Here is a 25,513-nt window from a genome sequence, read left to right on the forward strand (position 1 = left end):
ATTTTATTTAGTAGTGACGGATGTAGAGCAGTGATGTGCACAATTTTTCGATCAAGGGGATTTAGATTAAATCCAATGCCATCCCCCTTCTTCTACCACGTTAGGATGACATCCATGTAGTACGATGTCAGCAACAAACAAGGCCAGCTGATTACATATCTTTGTGAAATTTTTGGCATCCAACACACTGACAAAATATATAAAAAATCATAATCAGGGAAGTTTTCGATACTTCCAATAAAATAAGACACATAGGTATCTCTGTCTAAAATCCGACCCAGAATCAAACTTCATATTAATAATTCTAATTTATTCAATTCATTGTATCAGGTCAATTTATTTTTACACAATATCAATAGGTAAAGCATCGATGTCATTGAGCTACTTTACAAGCTGCTTGTCGGCGAGTTTAAAAGCGGGCGGGTCAGCTAGTGCGGTTGTGATGATGACACACAAAAGTTTCCACTCGCTCAGAAGCCAACAAGCTAGCGAGTTGAAACTGTCATTTTTGGTGCTATTTTGACAGGACATATTGAGTAGATGGTTTTTTTACCGGGTGGTCGCCACTATCACTCTACTGAGTAGACGCAGTTCTACCCATTGCCACTATCGCTCTACTGCGCAGACCATAGAAGTATTAAATAAAAAAAGGGGCAAGTAAACGGCTTTCTCATACAACTGAATGAAGCAGGTCAACAATAGCTGACAACTTACGAGAAATAGTGACACCATAAAAATAATTCAGGGCATCACGGAGGATTTACTTTGGTCATTATAAGGTACCCATATAATATAATGTTAACGAGGAAATTTTGCGACAAATTGATTACCAGCCTGCCTCACCATACTTTCATATAACCTGCTACCCCTAGGCGCAGATGCATATCGGCCCACACGCCAGCGTGTAAGGTAGCCCGGCTTTCAACTTCTCTCGGTAGATTGTTTACAATCTGCTTGTTAGCTAGTTAGATGATGACACTAGGCGAGTTTACAAGCAGATTGTAAATTCGCCGACAAACAGCTTGTAAAGTAGCTCAGAACCATCGAGGCTTTAAGAAAACATTTAGTTCATTGTTCTATTTATATAAATGTTTTTTTTTTTTAAAACTTCATTTGTTTCTATTTAATAGGAATTTTACTTCTGTCAATGTTTTCCCTTTTGGATACGGATCAAAAGCAATCATTTAATTTAGGACCTGATATTAACTTATTTTCTATTTGGCCTAAAGAAATGTATGGTCAGCTGTACTTTGTTTATAGGGAGCGTCATGTCTAATCATTATTGTCAATGCTTTGTGTGCCGATGGAGTTTGGCAGAAGGTCAAACGTCATAATGTCACCTGAATACGTAGATCATTATTTAGATCTCAATTTTGAAAATAAATATGTTAGCATACTAACCCCGTGTGGCGAAGGTGTCGGTTGAAATAAAACTCAACATTGATTAAATATAAAACCATTTTATTACTTAGCCTAAAATATGTACATACATTCTTACTTATATAGTGTATTGGTCAAATACTCTTTCTGGACTATGTGAATGTCTCTCTCAGGTTTGATACTCTCCACTATGTATCGATTCAGTTCTAAACATACCAATGAAATTTACAAGACTACATCCTGATTCAAACAAGATTTTCAGAGATTCCATTTTCTTATAATTATGTGTGTGTGGTAATGTTGGGTTAGGATAGTCCGTCCACACGGACATATGACGCGTCTAATAACAAAAACAGATAAGTCATACACATTGTCAAAATCTAATAAAACAAAATGTATAAAGTCAGAGCTCGAAATGGAAAATTTTACAAACCGGAGCGCTCGATAAATTTACGAAAATATTAACATAGTTATCCAATGTTGTGTATTTTATAAAAATATGTGTATTAGATTAGGAGCGATAATTTTGGGGATTGTATGAACCGGAACAGTGCTCCGGTCATTTCGAGCCCTGATATAAGGATTCCATATTATGCAATTTCACGCAATATATTGTAATGATCCGGAACTTCTAATTTCCACAAAAATCATTTGAATGTAGAAAGTAAAAAGGACGTAACCCTCACTCAGTTCAATAGGTTTTATTGGATAATAACGTTATACACAACTAAATAAACGTTGTGTCCAAAGGATGTAAGGTGCAAATGCTGATGCTGAAAAAGGGGTTCATCAGCTAATAGTATTTGGCATATTGTTTTAATTTAAATTTGATTTAAATAAAATTAACCTAACATTAAAACCAACCAGTTGTGCTTGACGCACAAGAACGTAATTTATCATTAATATTGAATTGTCGACATCTCAGTTTTTGTAATTAGTTGTCTTATAAAGAATCAACAAAGGTAAAAAAGCACATGACAGTTGAGAAAAAGGTGGGTATACATATTTTGGGTGGGACAATTTTTGCTGTTTGAAAAATTTTATTTGTTCATACAAATAATATTTGATTCAATGGATTGCAGCTAAAAGATTTTTGGACAGAAAAATGCCAGTTATGACAAAAAATAACTTGCTCCAGAAACCAGAGAATGGTCCATCTGTCAGACGGGTTTCTTTAACACCTGTGCTTCAGATTGATGAGGTACATAGATAGAGATTGATGTGAAATTATACTTAAGGTGATTCATCAGTGAAACGGCAAATAATTTTCAACCATAATCGCGACGAAATTTTGCACTCGCTCTCATTCTGAGAGAGAATGTAGAGCTGGAAACACGTCATTTTGTTTTGTGATGGCGACGGCCGTAATAATTCTTAAATCGTGTAAAAATGACTTAAAACGTTACCCATTTACTTTAAAAAGAAAACATGTCAATGAATATATTATTATTGTTACTGATAAAACAATAAACAGAACATTAAATGGACACATGTTGGATTTATAAGACAAATTATATTTGGTTTGACATGCCTCATTTGCACCCGCGACCCGCAATCCGCGCATCGCCTAGCGACGATCTTTTTAGACCGTGTCTCAACTGATGTATGGCCTTAAGAATACCAGTCTACGTTATGGGAAATCCTACAATTTTAAAACCTTTGTTGAAAATTATTTTGTTGGTTATTAGCATTTTGTTGTTGCGAATTGTTGTACATCATTTGTTGTTGCTGTTGATGCTGTTGTTGTTGCTGTTGGTGTTGGTGGAAATCTTGTTGCTGCTGTTGTTGTTGCTGCTGCTGGGATTGCTGTGACTGATTGTTACCAACGCGAGGTCGCTTCGCTGAGTTTCCTCCAGAGTGGTGGTCGTGTTGGGAATTCGCTTGCTGCTGGGCCTGTAAAGTTGATATTTGTTATATAAAACTGGTACTATAGTGTAGCAGAAAAGGTAAAATTAGTAAAGAAATAGATAAATTAAGAACAAACATTTTGTTGTTGTTGTTGCTGTTGCTGCTGTTGTTGTTGCTGCTGCTGTTGTTGCTGCTGCTGTTGTTGTTGCTGCTGCTGTTGCTGTTGTTGTTGTTGTTGGTTTTGGCGAGCTTTCGATTCAGATTTGTCTTCTTGGTCATCATCTGTGAGGAACTCTCGTTTCGGGTAAGGTATAGGACACCCCGCAAAAACATCCTGTCAAAAAAATATAATTTCGATGACTCAATTCAATTCAAATTAAGGGCGATGCTTATACCAGCAGAATACCAGCAGAGACACCTAGCGGAAAAATACAAAGCTTGCAATTTGAGACATTTTTTTGATAATTTACAACATCAACTGTATTAATTTAATAAATATGTATCTGAAAACATTAAAAAGGTTTTTTTTTTAAGTCAAAGGTAAACTTACAATTATTGTAAAAAAATGTGAATTCATTACATATTTATGTCACGAATAACATTATTATAATATAACTGGGGAGTCATACATTATACTCACCAACCGGTAAGTTGGTAACGATAATGTAATAGTGGATTTATTACAATATTATTTATTTTCGAGAGAATTGTTAATATAGATCTATTAGAAGATGAGAAGGGCACATACCTGAGTAGGCAAGGGGTCCTCGGTGAAGTAGGCATCGTGCATGGCTTGCTCGGAGGTGATGCGGCGGGCGGGGTCCATGAGGAGCAACCTCTGCAGCAGGTGGAAGGCGCGACTGTCTGGCTTGATCTTGTGCCGGTCCATGTACTTGCTCAGCGAGCAATTCTGGTAACTTCTCGCATAAGGAAAACGGCACAACACACAGATAAAAAGCAAAGAACATTAAACCACTCCGAGAGCAACGGCGGCGAACGACAGCCGACTCTCATTGTTGCTCTGCGTCTCTTCTCATGAGGGCGTACACCCGCAACTAATATCTAACTGATAAACCAGAATTAGTAAATGAGTGACATACATTTTTTTAGCAAGCATTGCACTCATTTTAAAGAGTTATGCTCGATAAAATAATTATGTGTGTGAAAGGAAAAGAGAGATAAGTCAAGTCTAAAAATCACTACTTTTCAGGAGACCCAAAAGATCGAGTTCATGACCATTTTTTTTATGGAAACAGTTTCTGTGTGAAATTGACTAATAGTGGAACTATTTAATCATGAATATGCACAGATCCAATTTCTTCTCATGCAGGAGAATAGGCATGGTTAATGTGATTATTGTTAAGCCACGCATACGATGGGGTGATAATGTTACAAAAGATGCCAACCAGATACTAAAAATCAGGAACTGGAAAAGACGTGCGGAGGACCGTTCCGGCTGGAGGACAGCGGTGGAGGAGGCCAGGGCTCGACTTGAGCTGTAGCGCCATCGGAGAAGAAGAAGAATGTGATTATTGTTAGGGTTAGTATTGTTGAATGTCTTTATATCAAGCCTATTGCATTGTTATTTCTTGCTTGGCACCCCTTCGGCTATATCTTATTTCGTGTCAAAACTATCGAACCTCACGGTAATGCGGCATGTGTATAATTCAGAGGCGTTGATTCGACTTTTCTCATTATTATCTAAGCATTTTGACATATATAATATATTTTCAAAGAGTTATCTCTCTTTTTCTTTCGCACACCGAATTTATATCACTCAGTTATTAGGGATTGCAATCCAGGACAGCTGTCAATATCGGGTTTCAGCAGCTTTATTCAAACCAACTGCGAGTGTTCCAAAAATTGGTTGTATCGTATGCGTAAACGTCAAATAGTATTAATTACATTGTGAATACGTTTAAAAGTTAATTATGATTCCATACAATTTGTTTTATAAAGGTTTCGCGCAGATTTACGTAGTTTAGGTAATTATTCATTCATTTTAAATTTGACAATGGTTTTGTAATGTCGAATGTCAAAATGATTAAGGCCATTGGACCCGTTTTTTCCTGTCTTCTCGGAATCGTGGAAATAGAAAGCACGTTTAAAACGAACTGATACACAATAAACTCTTTATTTATTTAAAATCTAATAAATAATATTCAAATAAATCTTTTTGTGTCATTAAAATTTTCTGAATCGCTTTACTTTTTAAAATAAATGACAAATAGTCAGGTCCTGTTTTCGAAATTGGCCAAAACGACTGTCACGCCACAATGGATGTTGAACTTAATAATAGTTTTGCAGGTATATATTGTATGAAAGAAATGCATGAAATAATACATTTCATTGATTAACCCACGTACTTTTTTTAATATCAAAAAAATAAAGATTTTAAAGCCATTTTAGTTTGAGTATACATCAGCCAATTTTGAATGATTTTTTCTCACAAAATAATGTATACTGCACAATAAAAATATTTTTTTTTTTATAATATAACATTCATGTAATATTATAAATATTAATTTACAATAAAAAAATCAATAAAACCCTATAAATTCGGTACAATTAGTGACGATGTATTACCAAAACACGTCGTACATTTTCATGTATTTATCCTGTTTTCAGACAATTTAGAAATATAATTATTTTGCAAAATTAACAAAAAGAGACCATTTGATCGATTAATCCATACAGTTTTTCTAAAATCTTATTTCTAACGTTAGTAGGGTCTGGAATTTCAAAGGGATACGACGTCTTTTTTTTTACAAAAATTAATCCGCCGCGAACATTATTTACTTTTATTAATTACTTAAGAAACTCATGGAAAAATGACCTTTAATCGCATTGCAGTAACAATCAAATTGGCAAGTTGCAATTATTTGAATATATACCATTATCGTTCTGTTCAGTTCAGACCACACGACGCACGCCAGGTGTTATGATTTGTATCAAACATCGTAAAGTACCACTGAATGTCAAACTGAGAAAAATGTAGTTTTATTATATTATTTATTATATTGTAATACAAATGGTTGCAGCATGTGAGATATTGAAAGATAATTGAATGTAATAACCACAATGGCTACAAAGAAGTCCTGAAGGTATTCGTTCGGTGCAACATTTATAAAAAAAAAATATTTTGATAAGCAGTTTAGATAAAATATAGGTGGACTTTAATTGTTTTGATAAATACCTACTTGGTTGGGCTTTAAGCGATTTGAAAAACATTGCATGTACTTAATACAGTTTTTATGTACCTGGGTGGCCATGTTTTGTTATTTTCAAAGGGACGTATCCAGGAGTATGTTTATTGGCATTATCAATAGAAACATAATAATATTATTTATCAAGGTCTATTTATTATCGATCTTAAGTGGTTTATGTCACAAATAGTAAATTGGTAGAAAATTTAAAGTAAAATACGTTTTCGAATGCTGTCATCGTAATGGCCACTGAAACATGTGTCATAATTTTATTAATCGTTAAAATAATAATAAAAAAAGTCTTTTGGGGCACAAAATCATGTATATGTTTTATGATATATGTATTTTTCGGATGGTTTGTGGTAAAATCTTTTTTTTTAATACTGCCACAATTCAACTATTCATAATTAATTGTTCATAATGATGTAATTTTTCATAGTGATCTTTGACTTAATAGGTAGGTGATAAAGTTTTTACCTTACTTTATTGTATTAATTTATTGTTAAGTGAGAATTAGCTGCTTTCGTTGTCAGTGTGTATTTGATGAGTGCGCATAGTGCCTGACGATGTCGAAAGGCGAAACCAGGATCGCATAAAACGACTCAAATGAAATAGTACAAAACTTAAATCCATTAGAATTTAATATATTTAATGCCGAGTTGAATTGAATGGAATCACCTTAGGCATTTATTAGTAATTATTTAACACAAGTAAAAAATATATTGAGGTAAGAACCTAGTTCATTGAATAATAAAAACAATATTACTCTTTACATCACAACTGACAAGATTTATATGAATTGTATATTGCCTGAACTCGTTGATCCTAGACTAACACGGTCGATGAATATAAGAAACCCTCAATATAATAATTATATTAGATGCTATCAATAGAGAAGAGAAAAATTAAAAAAAATAATAATTTATAATAGTTATTCTAACACATTACATACCGTTAAGCCTGTACACTAATTAAAGAACCAATTATTAATTTTCTATACACTAATGTTCCGAAATCCTCCGCGGCGACCAAAACGTACTGCCGTCAAATACACGTTATTATAATAATGGTTTCTTAAATCTTGATTGTTGCGTACTAAATTTAAAAAAAATTGTGCCTCGACAAATATTCATTGAATTGCTTTCTTTTATGAGTCATGTTTTTATAATTCAATAAAAACGCAATAATAACAGAAATCTTTTATGCCATCTTGTGAATGTTTTAAACTTATAATTTGTAATGTTAGCTCATGAAAAAATGAATAACTTTTGTATTCATACACACCGATATATATAAATAATATACCAATTTGAAACACCTCAGAAACATACATAAGTATTAGATTTTTTTTTGAAAAATATTTGGACTGAATTTGAACCTACAATATGATAGGTTCAAGAAAAGGTATCACTTCACAAATTCAGCATATCAATAATATGAGGTTCTTATTTGGAGGTCTACTATTTTTATTATTATAATTTATTCTACCTACCACAAAAATGTTTATAAAATGTTAGGAAAAAAAATATTATTAATTCAACACTTTTAAAACCTCTGATTTCGTATCTACTCCCGGAGACGCTCTTACGAATGAACCCATAGGCAAGTTCTTCGATTTTCATACAATATCAGTAAGTATCATTTTAATTATTTAAATATCCCTTCTGACTGATATCCTAGGGTGGGAAATATGTGGAGATAATATTATCACTGTATTAAATTATCTGTCATCTGCAAATCCATTGTTATTTCGCTGTACTGAAATTACACAATACACACATATCGCATTCTCTAAAATCGTGAATGATTTATTCAAATACACATGTGCGAGAGAAGTTGCGCGAGTAATTTATCCTGATACGCAATCGGTGAATCTTTCCGCGATAGAACACCGCAGCATGGATTAGGGTTGCGTAGAACAACCAAAGTGATAACTACTCCCGAAACACAGTGCGATGCATATGATTCTGACATTTTGAATTCCGTGATATCAGGATCGAGAAGTCGAGTGGGATTCTGGGATTGCAAATTCTAGTAGATATTCACCCATAAACATTATTTAGTATTAATTATTTTCAATGTAAAATAAGTTGCTAAGTTACTTAAGTAAAAAAAGGTTTTCCTTAAAATCAAACAACTAATGAAGATTTATAAAAAAAAACTGTGCTTTGTTTATTCCATGAATGAAGGATAAAAGAATTCTTTTTATCGCATGTATTGAGTAATTTAGTTTAACATTTCAACTAAACTAATTTTTATACAATAAATACGATATCGAACAAACATTTCTCAAATCTTGTGAATTATTCGTTAAATAAAAAAAATAGTTTATTGAATAAAATATCGTCGGCCTATCTTGTAAAACTTGTAAATGCCATTTCGTCAAAAAATTTTTTTTATGGAATAGGTACGCTTGTATCATGTAATATCTACATAAGATTCTTGCACTCATAACACGTTTAATCAACCCAAAGTCAATCCACAAAAATGTCATGCAACTGACAAGTTTGCAAACCTCCTAAATACCATGAATCATCGCTATTTTATTGTTCGTTCTTTTTTTAAATTTTTTAACTCTTGAATTTTCATTTAAATTGAAAATTATACCCCGTTTACACATGCACAGATTTAAGGCTAACAATACATATTATTATTGCGGCCATAATAATAAAATGCATGTGAAAATATGTATTATCGTGCAAGTTGCAAGATTGCATGCATGGATCAAAAGTTCAGAAGGTTCTGAATTTTCACCCGATAGTTAGAACTTAGTAGAACGGTAGTGGTGAAACTGCCGGAAAAAATACGGACTACATCGCGCAAAGCATTTTGATGTTTACAATTTTTCACAAACAGTCAAATGGCACCATAAAATGACAACACGTCTCGCTTATGCTTGAAGAATGAGATTGGCTGTCAATACTTTTACACGTCAACAGTTGTTATCGCGATAACTGAATTTACACACTATTGGTGCCAGTAAATCCATTCACGTGTACAGGTGCTATAAAAATAGTTTTCACAGTTTACTGATATTGTTAGATAGTTGTCTTGGATTTATGAGTTTTATATGATAGAACGAGTATATTGTCTCTGGATTGTATAAGATAGTTATTTATTATTAAACAGTATATCTGGCACATTTATCAATGCTTTCATTACTGTTGCTTACATGTACAAAAGGCATGTAGTAAAAACAATCATTACTTGGATCTCTTGAAGTCTTTCATGAGCGTGGGATGTTCGGGCATCTTCCTAATGTCTTCCCAGTCTTTGTCGAGAGGGAATCCCATCACATTGAATATCCTATCGAGCTGGTCATGATGGTACGGGTTGCTGGTCTTTATGTCTTCTTGCCGGCAATGGAAGATGGGCTCTGAAGTCAGCAGCTCGGCAAAAATACAGCCAATGGCCCAAATATCTAGATTCCATAATATATAAGGCCAATGGGTGAAATAAATCCTGTTTTACAACATGATTTGTATGTGAATTTACATGGAGGACACATAAAAAGGTCAATTCTGCCATATCTACAATGGGTCACCACTATATCGTGGGTTCGCTACCAAAATTTGGTAAGTCGATAATTGAGGTATTTAGAGTTAACAATTTATTACATGTGTTTATATATAAATATGTATGTTAGAATAAAAATTCAGGATCATCCGATATATAGAATATGCACGTAAAGCACAAAGAAATTAGCATGTCTGATTTTAGAGGGCATGTCAAACTTCAAATTGCAATTACTCAAGAACATGATTTCGAGGCTCACCAGTGCCATCTTTTTGTCACTGAATTACAGTACACAGTCTAAGAAATTATAGTATTTTCACAAAAAATATAGTACACCTTGTCATCAGCTGTTGAAAATACATAGGATTTTGGTTTTTTCACCAAGGAGAATTTGAGAAATTCACAGGTCTTTTTTATGAAGGTACCTCTTCTGACCAAAAATGCTTACAGGTGAATTCAATATATTTAATTTTAAACCTAAGTCAACGGTTTTTTTACCTCTTTTTTTCTTAGTTCGCCAAATTTGCTTTTATTGCCAAATTATAGTATTTTGCACGAATTGATAATATGGAAATATCGAGATTTTAGTACTTTTGCATATTTTTTCTGATATTCAAAATTATAGTATTTTGGGGGCACTATACCTTTTTAATATCGTACATAGTACGTGGACCAAAATTATAGTACGGTTGGCAACACTGAGGCTCACCAACTTTTGGCAGTATTTACTGCTTATGAGATAAAAGGTACTCTCCCAATTACAAAGAATAACACTATTAACATGTTAAATAAAGGACTGCCCAAAAATAAAGTGATTTCATAAAACATAATTTTGATGGTTGGGCATATTTATTTTCATAGGTTGTATGAGTGGAATGTGACTTTATCGTACCGATAGCTTTGGTATAATGTCTGGCTCCTAGTAACAATTCCGGTGCACGGTACCAGAATGTGACAACCACCGGATCTAAGTCAGCAAGTGGTTTCAAGGGGGCGTTGAATAAGCGTGCAAAGCCCATATCGGCAATTTTAACACGGCCTCTCTCAATGCCTTCGCCCATCACTAGGATATTGGCCGGTTTCTATAAAAATAAAACATAAGAAATTAATACTTTTATTTTATTATACAATGTGAAAATACAGTTACGTCTTTATGATTAATGTGTGGATTATCCATGCATGAAATATATAAAGTTTTGTACTAATATTCGGAAACCGTTAAGAGCTCTAACAGCTCAAGTTAGCTTTCAGCTAATAATTCTTTCAAAAATAAATAATATTGTAATAAATCCACTATTACATTATCGCCACCTACTTACCGGTAGGTGAATATAATGTATGACTCGCCAGTTATATTATAATAACGTTATTCGTGACATAAATATGTAACAAATTCACATTTTTTTATAATAATTATTGTAAGTTTACCTTTGACTTAAAAAAAAAATCTTTTTAATCATTTAATTCAGATACATATTTATTTATTAAGATCGTACTTCAGTGAAACGGCTAATAATTTTCAACAGTAGGCGGGACGAAATTTTGCACTCGTCGCCAATCGGAGACCGATAGTCGAGGTGTGAGCACGTCAATTTGTTTTGTGATAGGCGTCGGAGGAATATATTCTTAAATCGTGAAAAGATGACTAAAAACGTTATGCATGTACTTGAAAAAGAAAACATGTCAATGAATATATACTATTATTATTACTAATATAACAATAAACATAACATCACGGCTATATCTCAGCTGGGACACGTCTAAAAAGATTGTTTGAGAAAGATAATTTGTCATAAAAATTAAACATGTGTCCATTTAATGTTCTGTTAATTGTTCTATTAGTAACAATAATAATATATTCATTGACATGTTTTCTTTTTCAAGTGAATGTTAATGTTTTTTAGTCATCTTTACACGATTTAAGAATTAATACCCCCGTCGCCATCACGACACAAATTGACGTGTTCACAGCTCGACTTTCGCTCTCCGATTGCCAGCGAGTCCAAAATTTCGTTGCACCTATAGTTGAAAATTATTTGCCGTTTCACTGAAGTATGCTCTTAAATGGACGCATGTTGAATTTTTATGACAAATTATATTTCGTTCGGCTCGCGTCATTTGCACAATCCACGCATTGCCTGTACGACAACATCTTCTTGGCTACGTGAAGGAAGGCGCTGTTGTCGACTAAATGGGAGGATCTTGTTAGTTTATAATGGAAGTGCAGTTAAAAATGGGAGGAGCATGTTAGTTCACAGTTTTACCACGTAGCCAAGAAGATGTCCTCATAGAGTAGTCACAATCTTTTTAGACCATGCCTCAGCTGAAGTATAGCCTTAATAAGAATGACTGTCTATATAAGTTTTACCAGTAAAATTTTCATGAGTGTACTTACTAAATCTCTATGTAGGACCCAATTTGAGTGCAGATAATGTATTCCGTCTAATATTTGATACAGCAAACTCTTCACCATTCCTTTGGGGACCATGACAGGTTTTTTATTGGCCTTTGCGGCCCGGTGAAACTTGATGATGTGCCACAAATCATGTTCTGCGTAATCAAACAACAGCCAAACTTTTCTATCGTTGTGAGATAAGAATACTCTAATCAAATTTATAACGTTTGAATGCTTCAGTTCTCTCAGTAACTAGAACAAAAGTGAATGTAATTATTATTACAAGTAATTCACAATATCTGGTAGGATGAAACCAGTATTGTATTAAGCCTAGTCTAGACTAAGAAGAACAATGTTGTCCATCCGCGTCGGAAAACAAAAATGTATGGACATTTGTACCAGACAGTAGCGAAGGGTGGAGGTAAATAGAGCACACTAAATTTTGTCAATAATACTTATTTGTTTTTATTGAACTAATAATACAAATTGATACAGTATAAGAAGTGAGCTCATGCATTAGGAAAGGAAATACCCCGTGCGATTCCGCTGCCAACATCAGTCAAAAATGGATACGCCCATGTCATAATATTAGGATATTTGTGTTTATCTCACAGATCGAATCAGTTACGCAATAAATGTCACATCATTCGGTGCTTTTTACTGGTTCTCCGTCATCGTAATCTGTCAGTCGCCAATTTGGGTTTTAGCTATCTTTTTGTCATCGAATTATAGTACGCGGTCCAAGCCATCGTAGTATTTCGACAAAAATTATAGGACGTGTAGAAAATGAAAGTTTTTTGTTTGTCACATAAACATAACGGAGAATTCGAGAAATTCCGATGCCCTGCTTTATTATAACACCTTTTACGACCGAAAAATGCTAACATCCGCCGTCATTAACTGTCACGTTAGTTTTTTAGAGTAGGTATACAACGCAAAACCACGTCCATAGACTAATATCGCACACTGAGATCTTATATTATTTATATTATACAGATACACAGACTACGTCCCTCGCTTCACGTTATTACGATTTGCTGTGATTGAAGTACGAACATTTTACGGAACTTTAAACATCGCAACATATGAACCCCTAACCAAACCGGCGAATTCAATTAATATTTTTTTTCAAAATTGTGGTATTTTTGACGTACTATACTTTTTTACTAGTACGCGGACGAAAATGTACTATAATTATAGTTCAGTTGGCAACACTGCGCTCGCTGACAGATGACAGCGAGCGGTGGCGGAGAACCAGTAAAAAGACCCCATCATTCAAAGGGTATATACTTATATCCAATTAAATAAACATTGTGTATTACTACCACGTGATAACTAATCACATCAGATATTTCCTTCATAAAATTGTTTTTGCATATTTTCCACAAGACAGAAGGGTGTTTATTTTAGTTTGTATCAGCTCAGTGTCACATTACCGTCTGACAGAATAAGTCCTACCAAACGCAGATACTGGTATATTAAACAATCTTTCGATTAAAATTGGCTATGTTCCATGCTTGAAACAAATACTCCTCGATTATGTTCCATTTTGTTTACTTACTGCAATTTCTCTACATGCAGACATTGAAAGACCAGTCCCTTCGATCTGTTTAAGGGCATAGTCCCTCGTGTCAGATCCATCTTTTCTTCTGGCTTTATAGACGTGTCCATAGGTCCCTCTGCCCACTTTGCAACCCTCGTAATCGAAGAGATCCTCTACTTTGGTCCGCTCAGTTTGTGTTTTGATTTTGAACTCGTAATCCATCATTATTGCCGCCATTGTTAGTTCGCGAATGATGACCAGAGTTTCTAAGTAAATCTAAGAACACTTTTGATAAATGATTAGGCTATAATTCATCACATCTACAAAGTAAATACGTAACTGCGCTAAATGGCTATCCGATGCGCCGACCTCAAAACTTGAATCACAGAGTAATAAACGAATTATTTTAATCTAAATTTAGTAAATTATTTGGAATGAAAAATGACCCCGCTGACATACTATACTATTTGCCATTCATAACAAATCAAAATAAATACGATTTGATAGTTTCTATCCACTTATCAAGTCATTTCCCATACTTCGGTCATTGGCATTGTGGATTTTGTCGTCCATAATGCAAACCATAGATAATCTATACTTTCCATAGATGAAATGATGAAAACTTGTGACAACTCTGAAGAAAAATACATTTTAGTGTTTGCTCTGACGCAGTCTATGGTTTGGGATAATTGTTTCACAGCATAAAATAATTTTACCTAGGTAAATCTATTTCACAATATTTTAATATTAATACATCTAAGATGCACACGAATGGAATACAACTTTGTTATTAATTGTTAAAATAAAAATAGTTCCTACACATAATTACGTCAAATCAATTTCCTCGCAAATAATGTTAATTTGTATCTATGGTTGGTGTAGAGCTTTCTATGGTTGGCGACAGCTGTGAAAGGCGCGAAACTGGAAACAGAAGCTGTCAAATTATCCGAAACGTCAACTTTACAACTTCCTAACGACTTTTATTCATTTATATGTGAAAATGAGTCTCTGGGTAGATAAACATCGTCCTAAGGATCTCTCAAAGCTTGACTATCACAAAGAACAAGCTCTACAATTAAAAAAGCTTGTACAACATGGTGACTTTCCACATTTATTGGTATACGGTCCTTGCGGTGCCGGTAAGAAAACTCGCATAATGTGTCTGTTAAAAGAACTCTACGGTTCCGGAGTAGAAAGACTTCGCCAAGAGCACATGAGCTTCACGACGCCTTCGAAGAAGAAATTAGAAATAATGACAGTAAGCAGTAATTATCATATAGAAGTCAATCCGTCAGATGTCGGTATATATGATAGAGTTGTTGTCATGGATTTAGTTAAAAACGTTGCACAAACCCACCAACTGGATTCATCAGGACAGCGAGAATTTAAAGTTGTGATCCTTAATGAAGTCGACGAACTATCGAGAGACGCACAACACGCTTTGAGAAGAACTATGGAAAAATACGTTTCGACTTGCAGAATTATTCTATGCGCTAATTCGACTTCGAGAGTTATTCCAGCCATACGTTCAAGATGCTTAGGCATTCGCGTTCCAGCGCCGACTGAACAGGAAATAGTGTCGATTTTGCAAAGCACCTGCAAGAAAGAAGGACTTAATCTACCCGCTGAGCTAGCTGTAAGGATCTCTCAGAGTTCGACAAGAAATTTACGACGTGCGTTACTCATGTGTGAGGCGTGCAAAGTCCAACAGTATCCTTTCACGTCCAACCAGACGATATCCGAACCGGACTGGCAAGTCTTCATCAGGGACACTGCCAAAATGATTCTGTTGGAGCAATCACCAAAAAAATTGGGAGAGGTTAGAACTAAGCTGTATGAATTGTTGGTTCACGGCATCCCTGCTGATATTATATTCAGTGGCTTGCTGAAGGAACTGGTGATGAACTGCGACATGCAAATGAAGAGTCAAGTGGCCAGTTTCGCAGCTTTCTATGAACATCGCATGCGGCAGGGCAATAAACAAATATTTCATTTGGAAGCGTTTGTGGCTAAGTTCATGTCTATTTACAAGCGATTTATGGAGGAATCTATGGGAGATATGTTTTAGTAATATAGTTAATACTTAATTCTGTTACAAAATAGGGTAAATGTGCCGCAAATGCCCGCATGAGTTTTTATAACTTTCTTTTAAGACCAAACCAAACCTAATGGAAACTTAGTTTGTGATAATGATGCATCAAAATGTATGAAAACTTAAAATTTTCAATTAATAATTTTATTATTGGATCGATAATCCTATGCGCTGACAGAAAAAGGTATTTATTATAATTGTCTACATGGAATAAACTGTTTTCGTAAAAAAAAATTTTAAAGCTCATGCCGGCATCTGCGGCTCAATTACCCAAAATAGTCTGCCAAATGTATGAGCAACCCTCAAAAACACCACTTACCAGCTAGCAATCGGCAAGTAACAAAAGTCTCTTGGCGAATGAATTACTGCATTATATCTGTTTCTGGTGACTTCCAAGACGTAGAGAGTGCACTGGTGTTTATTTCAGTATTAAGATATTGTGTTTTATGCCATTAAATTTTATAATTCCGAATTCAAATAATTTTGTACCTACGGTGAATTTGTCTACCATGGCGGGCCTTCATCTGAGACCCTTTCCTGACCTGAAAGTGCAATTACAATTAGGAGAGTGTACTTTGCATAGTGTGAGAGTGTATTTGTTATAGTGATTTTTCGAGGGTTGTATACTAGATTGACCTGTGGGTCTATTCTATGCTTATCGACCGCTAAAGTGATAAAGTGATAAATATTATCAAACTTAGGGTAGGTTTGTATCAAAATATTAACACTTATTGTAACAATTACACGAAGCTGGTTTTTATTGTTGCAATAAGTGCTATATTTTAACAGCACCTATCTTGCTGCTGTTAAAATATCGCACTTATTGCAACAATAAAAACCAGCTTCGTGTAATTGTTACAATAAGTGCTAATATTTTTAAACAAACCTACCCTAAGTTTGATACTATTTATCAATTTAGTGTTCGATAAGTATAGAATAGACCCACTGGACTTAATTTCGTTGTTTGGGATGTTTTCCAGGGGTTTGTGTTTTGGAATTCAAATTTTTTTTGCATGTTAAGGTTGTCCAAGAATTAAGACCTTTATTATTTTAAAAATCAGGAAAATTTTATTTTTATAAAAAAAGCATACAAAATTTTAGGTACATATCCCCACTATTTTTTGACGTAGTCCCCGTTACGATCTATGCATGTGTTGAGGCGTGGCACTAGGTCCTTGATTCCCTTGTCGCACAACTCTGGCGCCGCCGTCCTCAAAAATGTTCCCACCTCTTCGTCATCGTCGGTCTCGGAGCGTTTTCCGGCCAAATGTTGCTTCAGGTGAAGAAAGAGATGGAAATAACTCGTCGCCAGATCGGGGCTATGAGCAGGATGACAGAGGACATCCCATTTGAATGAATCCAAAAGGTTCAAAAAGACCTAAGCGCTTTTCACACGATTTTGTTTGTGACCCAACGAGCACACTTTTGCATACCCCAATTTTCCCCTCAAAATCATTTGAATGGTAGACTTACTGACGTCGGGGAAATTGCGAGCTCACGGATTGTCAGACGGCGATCTTCATGAACTTTATCATTAATTTTCTTCAACAAAACGTCACCAATTGAGGACTTCCTTCCTCTCCCCTCTTCATCATGAACACTCATTCTACCACTCGAAAACTCAGTACACCACTTCCTGACATTCTGCTGGTTCATTACATTACCATAATTGGATGTGAGACGACGATGGATTTCAACAGGGTGGACTCCCTTCTGGTTGAGAAACCGAATGATTGAACGCACCTCGCAGGCGGTGGGATTCGACAGCGGAGCGTCCATCTCAAATGGACGCAAAGGTCATACTGAAGGAGCTACCGAGCCGGCTCACCAATCGTTCTGGAGAGGGGAGTCTACGCTACACGCCAGTGCTGCCATCTTTTAAGAAATAACAAAGTAGCCCAAAATGAATAAAGGTCTTTAATTCTTGAACGACCCTCGTAATTACCTACCAAAATTTTGCATGTTACAGAACTACTTTGAACTTTGTAATCGCATAGAGCCAACATACATTAAATCTTTGTTTTAGAATATTTGGCATTTTCACTACGTTTATACCCATTGAGTGAATCGTTAAGGTGACTCTTATGCAACATAAATAAAACATCTCTATGGACTGTACAATTTAAATATTTGGGACAATATGTTATGTGTATGACAGGAGCGGACGGGGGCGATGAGTATAAAATATGTGTAAGAGCAGGGGATTTATAATTCTCCAGATGGCCGCCATGAGCTGACATATCAAAGTCATATTGTAACAATAACATTCAAAATTAAGGATAGCGTCCTATAACATAAAGAATTTGAACTCTAGATAAAAGGAGTCTTGTATGTATTAGAAAATTTAGAGGTACAGTAGGCGCTCGGTAATTCGGCACCCATATTTTTTCACCTATGCCGGATTGTCGGAAATGCCGAATTATTGGATTTCTATAGGAAATAAATCTATCACAGATTTGCACAGTACAAATCTTTATTAGTTTATGCAAACTGTAAGCATACACAAAAAATTGGTAACATTGTTTACTTAATCAATATTGATAATAGGTTGTGTTGCAGTATCATGACGAACTGCTCCCGCTCTGTAATCTGGCAGTTTAATGTGAAACCTGCCGGATTATAGAGCAGGAAAGCTGAGTTGCAAAATGCCGGACTATTGGACGTGCCGGATTGGTGAAAGCCGGATTACTGAGCGTCTACTGTAGTTCAATTTTCGGATTTAACAATAATTGTGCATGTATTGGTGACAAATTTATTATTTTTCTTCTACCGGCGACCCCAAAAACAAAATGACAGCTCACGTTCTGGTTTGAAGTCTGTTTCTTTGTTTACATTAACTACATATGCATTTCTCGATGTTTTACATGATTTCCACGGGTATTTATAGCTAAATTTTATATTCAAAAAACTGCTTTGATACTGCAATATATGAGGTGAAATGTCAAATTTAATTATATACTATCCAAACCTGTGAATTGGAGTATTCATTATTTATTTCTGCAATATGTGCACCATGTATGTACAGTGCAACTTTTATATCGAGTCTTCTACGTCATTGTGCTGCATGCACTGACACTGTTACGTCACACGGTTTTTGTCAATGTAATGTTAATGTCACGTGATCTTTGTATGATGGCTTTTCACAGAAGATATTCTATCTCTGGAACTGTTGAGAGGAATTAAAAGCTTTCTGTTTTTTCTCCTCACAATACTTTCGAAATAATGCTCGTCTGGTTCCACAAAGGTTTATGCATTTTAATGTTAATAAAACGCGATATCGAACACACATTGAATTATGGACGTGGGGGAAGTAAATGCTGGGGGTGGGTTTTAGCTCCAGAAATTACCATGGGGATATTGAAGATTTGATATAAAAGACACTGTCATTAAATAGTTCGGTGAATTGAGGCGTCTAATTATAAAAAGCGGCAAGTCCACAATTCAATATTTTCGGGAAACAACGTATGTTACAAGCTTCAATTATTTGTTTTAACGTGAGATTATTTTTTCCATTGTATTCTATGTCGAAATTAGAACCAAATGGCAATTTGTTTCAGCCGATAAACTTTTAAATGTAATAAATATAGGCAAAATAAAATTGGACGTAGCGCTATTTGTACATCACTTTTTAATTTACTCCGCATAAGACACATTTCCGTGGCACTGTCATGAGTTTACCAGATGCTACAGCATGGGAGACGCCCTTTTCAATATTGAACGTCCCCTTATTGGTTGATTTAAACACATGCGAAATCAACCAAGCAATAATATGAAACACGAACTTGGCGCTTTTTGTAATAAATCGAGACTTAAAATATTTTTTTTCGTAGGGTTATGTCGCGTTTTGGAATTTATAGATCAATACATATTGTGTAAAATTATACAAAGAATACGTGCGTATTTTTTTCTCGATTTTGACCAAATGTGGACTTATCGCTTTTTGGAATTAGACGCCTCAATTTTAAATTATAGTAGAATGTCATGGTAGAAGTTCTCTTAAAATGAAACTTCAATGCTAACTCATTTGTGGCTAACTTAGAGGTCCATTTTTTGCCTCAGTTTTATGTCATTTAGGCTCCATCTCTATAGAAGGTTTTTTTCAACATCTTTATGTCCAGATAATTAATATGGCAGGCGTAATCATTATAAGTTATGTTGTAGGTATAATTTTATTGTTCAGAGATAAGTATATTCCATCCTGGTGAAAGGTAATAGAACTATTGAAAATAATGCAAAATATACCATTCACTTTGTTTTCATTTGGACTGTCAGCAGCTAATATAATGTAATTTCAATATGGGATCAACCCTAGTCTTCTTCTTTATGTGCTGTGTCCTAAACGAAGTTTTCTCATCAGTTTTAATCTACGTCTAGTTTATTGTGGCTCTAAAGAGCAACTTTCTGATTTAGTTGAACTTTATCGATACCTAGATTCCTCACCCAATGCATCTTCGGTACAAGTCTGTTTACTGGAAGTTAGGCGAGAACATCAGCAATATTCATGAATGACAACCTAACCTAACAAATAATCCAGTATATCAGCTATTTTCAAAATTTGTGTGCCGCTGGCTTCCACTAAACAGACAAGAACCGCATCTTCTCCCATATACTCAACTGAAGCAGTGTATATTTTCCATTCAGCATGACATAAGTAACCAAAGAATATCAGTTTTCGTTTCCTCAGAATGAATAATATTACCGGTCTTTTTAAGCCTTTGGGTATTCAATGTGTGTTCCTCCCTTTTCCTTAGTGATTTGGTCTTACTCCAAAAACAATTCTAAAGTTTTCTTAATATCGTCACTGTTCTGGCAGAAGACACTAATTCGAAAAAATTACATATCGAGTTAGTTATACCAAAATGTTCCTTATTTCAAACTTTACCGTCTGGAAACCTTCTTAATAAATAAAAGTCTTTATTTTAAAGTCATCCTTTTTACGATTACTTAATAAACTCACACGATAGACCATTTCAAAACTAGTATTCTCCAGTTAGTGTGTTCTGCCAGAACAGAGACGATATTATGTATAATTATGAAAAATTGCACAAAATTAATAAAATGGTCGTCTTTTGGACACTTACATTGAATATTTTAGTGGTGAATCGGCAGTTATGTCAGGGCAAGATGACGGAAAACCTGAAATCGACATTACTGGTACAAAATAAATAATCTAGTTAGGTATATGTAAAAGTAATTATTTTACTTAATTATTTAATATGTAATACAATGGAATCTTTATTTTGTTTTGGTTACGGGATGAAAAAAAACGATTGAAACAACAGTAAGTATATACATATTTCAATATATTTTGTTGGCAATAACATATTTACATTTATAATCACGAAAAACTAGGTAAGCATTGTAAGATCTTAACCTGAGTTAAAAATAAAATATTTAGCAGAGGTTTATTGTTTCATTCTAAACTTGTTTACTTCGATGATGTTTTTTCTAAACAGTTCCCTGCTCGCCTGATCATCTTCAATGTACATCCTACGTCTCTCCTCCTCGAAGTCACCGAAAAACGATTCGCTAAAATATAATAAAACAATCACAAAATAAATTCGTAGCTGCCAAGTACCTAGTTTACTATGGCTTAAAATGTAAATGGTGTTTTACCGATAAATGAAAGCTGTCGCTAAGCAAGTGAGTATTCCTCCGAAAACCAGAGGATACCGCAATAGTTGTCTGGTGGTGTATTTACTTTGATTTGGCAAATTCATATTTGTAAAATGCAATAACTGATCTGTCAAAATAAATTAATCGGAGGTCTTTGGATTCTATTGTCTATGGTTGTCACCTATCATTTCATATTGTTACCAGACTTCAAAGCTATTTCCCATTTAAAACTTTATCATACGAAGTTTGTATATAAAGTTGCTTTGTACGGTTTGTTTTAATTGAAATTTGTTTTCAGTATTGACATATTACTTTTTTTAAAACAAATTTAATGAGCTTTGATAAAAAAAACTTGTTTTTATAAAATTAAGACAATTTTTAATTGAACATATAGCAACATAGTTAAACAAAAGGCGCGATTATAACCAAAACTTAAATAAAGTCGGAGCGACTCGGCAAATTGCTACGAGGTGAACGTTGGTTGATAAGGTTATGGTGGTTTCTTAAAATAATATGCAAATTTAAATTATACATAATGTGCGATTAGGAACCTTGGTAAATGAAAATATTGTGGCACGAAAAGCGATACATTCGCAATGTGATGATGTGTTTGTTTTTTTTAAGCAAGTGAATAAAAATAATCCATCTACCTATTATCATCAGCTGACGAGATGTTTGAGTTAGGGAGCGACGACGTAAGTAAATTAATCTATCATTGTTTACATTTCGTTTACTACAGACTTGTTCGTAATACGTTATAAAACGCTTTTATTGTCACAAATGTGTGGGCGGTTAACAGATGTTTTTATAAAAGCCATTATCAAGATAATTTAATTCTAATACTTACGGTATGAACGAAATCAACACCGTTCATATTGTTTGTATATATTTTTACTTATCTACAGTCGTAAAGATTTGCGCAAGGTTTATCTCTCATTGACCCGTAGTTTAGAATAAAACTATTACTTATGTATATATATAAGTAATGCACGAATTTGTAGGAAAATTTAGTAATAATTAATTTATTATAGGCGTGTCAGATAATAATTTGTTTTTTTTTTATTTATACAATCTTTTGAGTAGATTTTTGCAAAGTTTATTTGATGAAGTCCGCAATACTTAATTGGGTGAGGAACGTACGAGTACGTATGTATCTATATCTAATGGAAGAACTTAAAGGCAACCAACTTTTTCGCAAATATATTTTAATCTGTATCAACGTATACACATACGTGAAGAGTAAATCCGTTAGCTTAGAGTGAGCGCGGATAAAAACAAACCACTGAGCATAGTGGGGTGTTTCTGCACTTGATTGTGATCGGCACTTTTCAGTGAAAATCCAATAATTAAAATATCGCCTGTACACGTGCATGGATTTACTTGGTAATTTAGTCGGATTAGTTGGATTTACTTGGTAGTTAATAGGTCTATTTTAAACTATCACGATAATAACTGTTTACACGTAAAAGTGCTGACTGTCTCGCCAATCTCATTCTTCAAGAATATGCGAGACGCGATGTTGTCATTTTATGGTACTATTTGACAGGTCGTGAAAATCGGTTAACCTCAAAATGAATCTCTGCGCGGTATACCTAGTTCGTTTCTTTACCGGCAGGTTCACTACTATATTGCACGGTATTGTCGCGTGAAAATTGAGAAGCTTCTGAACTTTTTTGATCCATGCATGCATTCTTGCATTTTGCACGATAATACGCGTTTTCACGTACATTTTTTTGTTATGGCCGCGATAATACGTATTACTGTCAGCAATCATGCAGTGTAAACGGGGTATAAGTTGCGTAGAGAACGCTTTATATTAAATTTAAAGATCAAGACAGACAGTGAACATGTTACATAAATGATGCGGCCCACCTGGCAAGGGGCGAGCTCCCAACACTGATGTTACCTGTCATAGTTATCAGGTAACAGCATGCGACGATACTATTTAATCATTGTCTCCTCCCGGTGCCAAGCGCGGTGTGACCTTCTCGGAAATGGCTCACTGGCAGAGCATTCAGCTAAATGTATGTTACCATCTTGCTGATAATCAAATTTATCCAGAAACATAAAACTATACTTAACTAAATCTAAATTTAATTACACACAATATGTTAAATTTAAGCTACTCTTAGTTATAAGGCCACGAGAAGTCGGTTCCGGCCCAATCCTCAAAAGAGAGTTAATATAGTTGTGTTAGTAATTTATAGTTTAGTTTCTGTGTTTATTAAATTTATACGATGTCATTTTCATCTTGTCTTTGGCACCCTACTTGAATGAATCTAATTGATTCAAATTTAACAGACGTCAGCAATGCACTTTTGAATTATTTCATTCATTATTCATAATTTATTTTGTTTATTTGGACAATCTCGACTGGTATTTTAAATGTTTAACACTTCTTTGACATCATAGGAATGAAGTGCTAATTTAGTTAGGTATTTAATTATTTACCGAACAACAAGCGCGCACACGAGAGGGTCTTCGGATCCTGACCCACCCCCCGGAAACGGAAAAGATAACTTTGATATTATATTCGGGAGTTAGTAAGTTAGCAGCAGTTAAAATAATGGTTAAAAGCCACTAGGTATGTGACTTTACTACGCTTTCCTGCCGCATTGGATAGTAAAGGAATGGGACTTCCAAAATCACAGTCTTGTAAGTACACCCAAGATAATAATGTAAATAATTAAATTGTACAACTAACTATAGTCCGACGACATAAATGTAAACTTTTTGATGTTCAGTTAGGTTCGTCTGTTTTCAGCCAGAACGGGAGTGTATAAGAAGGGAACAGCCCGCATTACACGTAGAAAATCGTCAAAGTTACTTTCAGTATAAATAATTATTAAACTACTATCCACAACCAGATTTCGGCGATAACATAAAGTCGTTGTAGTCGCGTGTGATTTCTATGTTGTCATTTTTTGAGAAAACAAATCCGGCAAAATTAGGTTTTTAATTTATATAACAATTCTATTCTCAGTAATTCACTTAGAAGCAGTGTTGCCATCTTTTTCTATGCTGATTATAGTACAAAGGCGTAAAAATTATAGTATTTCTAAAAAAATATACAGTAGGTAAAGGAACATTTTTTCGACTTGAATCCTTTAAAATTATAGTATTTTGGTATATTTGGCGTAAAATTATAGTATTTCACATTTTTCGCGGAATTAAAATTATAGTATTGTACTATAATTATAGTACGGTTGGCGTCACTACTTAGAAGTCTAATTATTATTATTCGATAATAATTAACAATAAAAAAATAAATTCAAATAATTACACCTCTTAATTGTTATTATTATGATGTTAATTAATACTGTGTAATTATTGAGTTTGGAAGGAAATAAATCATTAAACACACATTAATAATTATATTGATGCAGGTATATATTAATTAAATAATTAGGAGAACACAAATTATGACTTAAAAGGCTATACCTCAGTTGAGGCATGGTCTAAAAAGATCGTGGCTAGGCGATGCGCGGATTGCGGGTCGCGGGTGCAAATGACGCATGCCGATCGAAATATAATTTGTCATATAAATCCAACATGCGTCCATTTAATGTTCTGTTTATTGTTCTATTAGTAACAATAATAATATATTCATTGACATGTTTTCTTTTTCAAGTAAATGGGTAACGTTTATAGTCATCTTTACACGATTTAAGAATTAATACCCCCGTCGCCATCACGAAACAAATTGACGTATTCACAACTCGACGTTCGCTCTCCGAATGCCAGCGAGTCCAAAATTTCGTCGCGCCTATAATTGAAAATTATTTGCCGTTTCACTGAAGTATCGTCTTAATAGGTAGAAATAAACAGTTTACAAATTTAATATTAAATATCGATGACCCAATCACATATTTTATAATTTACAAATTAATAATGTCTTTTAATTGGTATTTTCAGTA

The 25,513-nt window shown here is 34.3% G+C and overlaps 3 protein-coding genes and 1 long non-coding RNA gene across 4 annotated transcripts in view; 2 read left to right on the forward strand and 2 right to left on the reverse strand.

Annotated features, from left to right (window-relative positions):
• Nucleotides 1-1,440: 1,440 nt before the first annotated feature.
• On the reverse strand, nt 1,441-18,006 carry Cdk8 (cyclin-dependent kinase 8). The gene is made up of 8 exons (XM_085942152.1): nt 16,927-18,006; nt 13,907-16,616; nt 12,346-12,597; nt 10,843-11,032; nt 9,642-9,855; nt 3,977-4,148; nt 3,365-3,562; nt 1,441-3,273 (listed from the first exon to the last, which is right to left on the reverse strand). The coding sequence occupies exons 2-8, from the start codon at nt 14,123-14,125 to the stop codon at nt 3,031-3,033; spliced, it is 1,488 nt and encodes a 495-aa protein (XP_085798278.1). The 5' UTR covers nt 14,126-16,616; nt 16,927-18,006; the 3' UTR covers nt 1,441-3,030.
• Nucleotides 14,889-15,956, forward strand: RfC38 (replication factor C subunit RfC38). The gene has a single exon (XM_085942153.1). The coding sequence runs from the start codon at nt 14,889-14,891 to the stop codon at nt 15,954-15,956; it is 1,068 nt and encodes a 355-aa protein (XP_085798279.1).
• Nucleotides 18,007-21,266: 3,260 nt separating the features above from the next.
• On the reverse strand, nt 21,267-21,756 carry LOC147075834 (uncharacterized). Its single transcript, XR_015069973.1, has 2 exons — nt 21,597-21,756; nt 21,267-21,509 (listed from the first exon to the last, which is right to left on the reverse strand). It is a non-coding gene; the product is annotated as an uncharacterized LOC147075834 (long non-coding RNA).
• Nucleotides 21,757-22,043: 287 nt separating this feature from the next.
• Nucleotides 22,044-25,513, forward strand: part of LOC147075835 (monocarboxylate transporter 14) — a 212,382-nt gene continuing 208,912 nt past the window's right edge. The window contains exon 1 of the mRNA XM_085942157.1: nt 22,044-22,291. Coding sequence (XP_085798283.1) covers nt 22,268-22,291 — 24 coding nt within the window. The 5' untranslated portion in view covers nt 22,044-22,267. The remainder of the gene's footprint in view (nt 22,292-25,513) is intronic.

This window comes from Rhyacophila brunnea, unplaced genomic scaffold (genome assembly GCF_057557595.1).
Source record: "Rhyacophila brunnea isolate RB1 unplaced genomic scaffold, BYU_Rbru_1.0 scaffold_14, whole genome shotgun sequence".
NCBI lineage: Eukaryota > Metazoa > Arthropoda > Insecta > Trichoptera > Rhyacophilidae > Rhyacophila > Rhyacophila brunnea.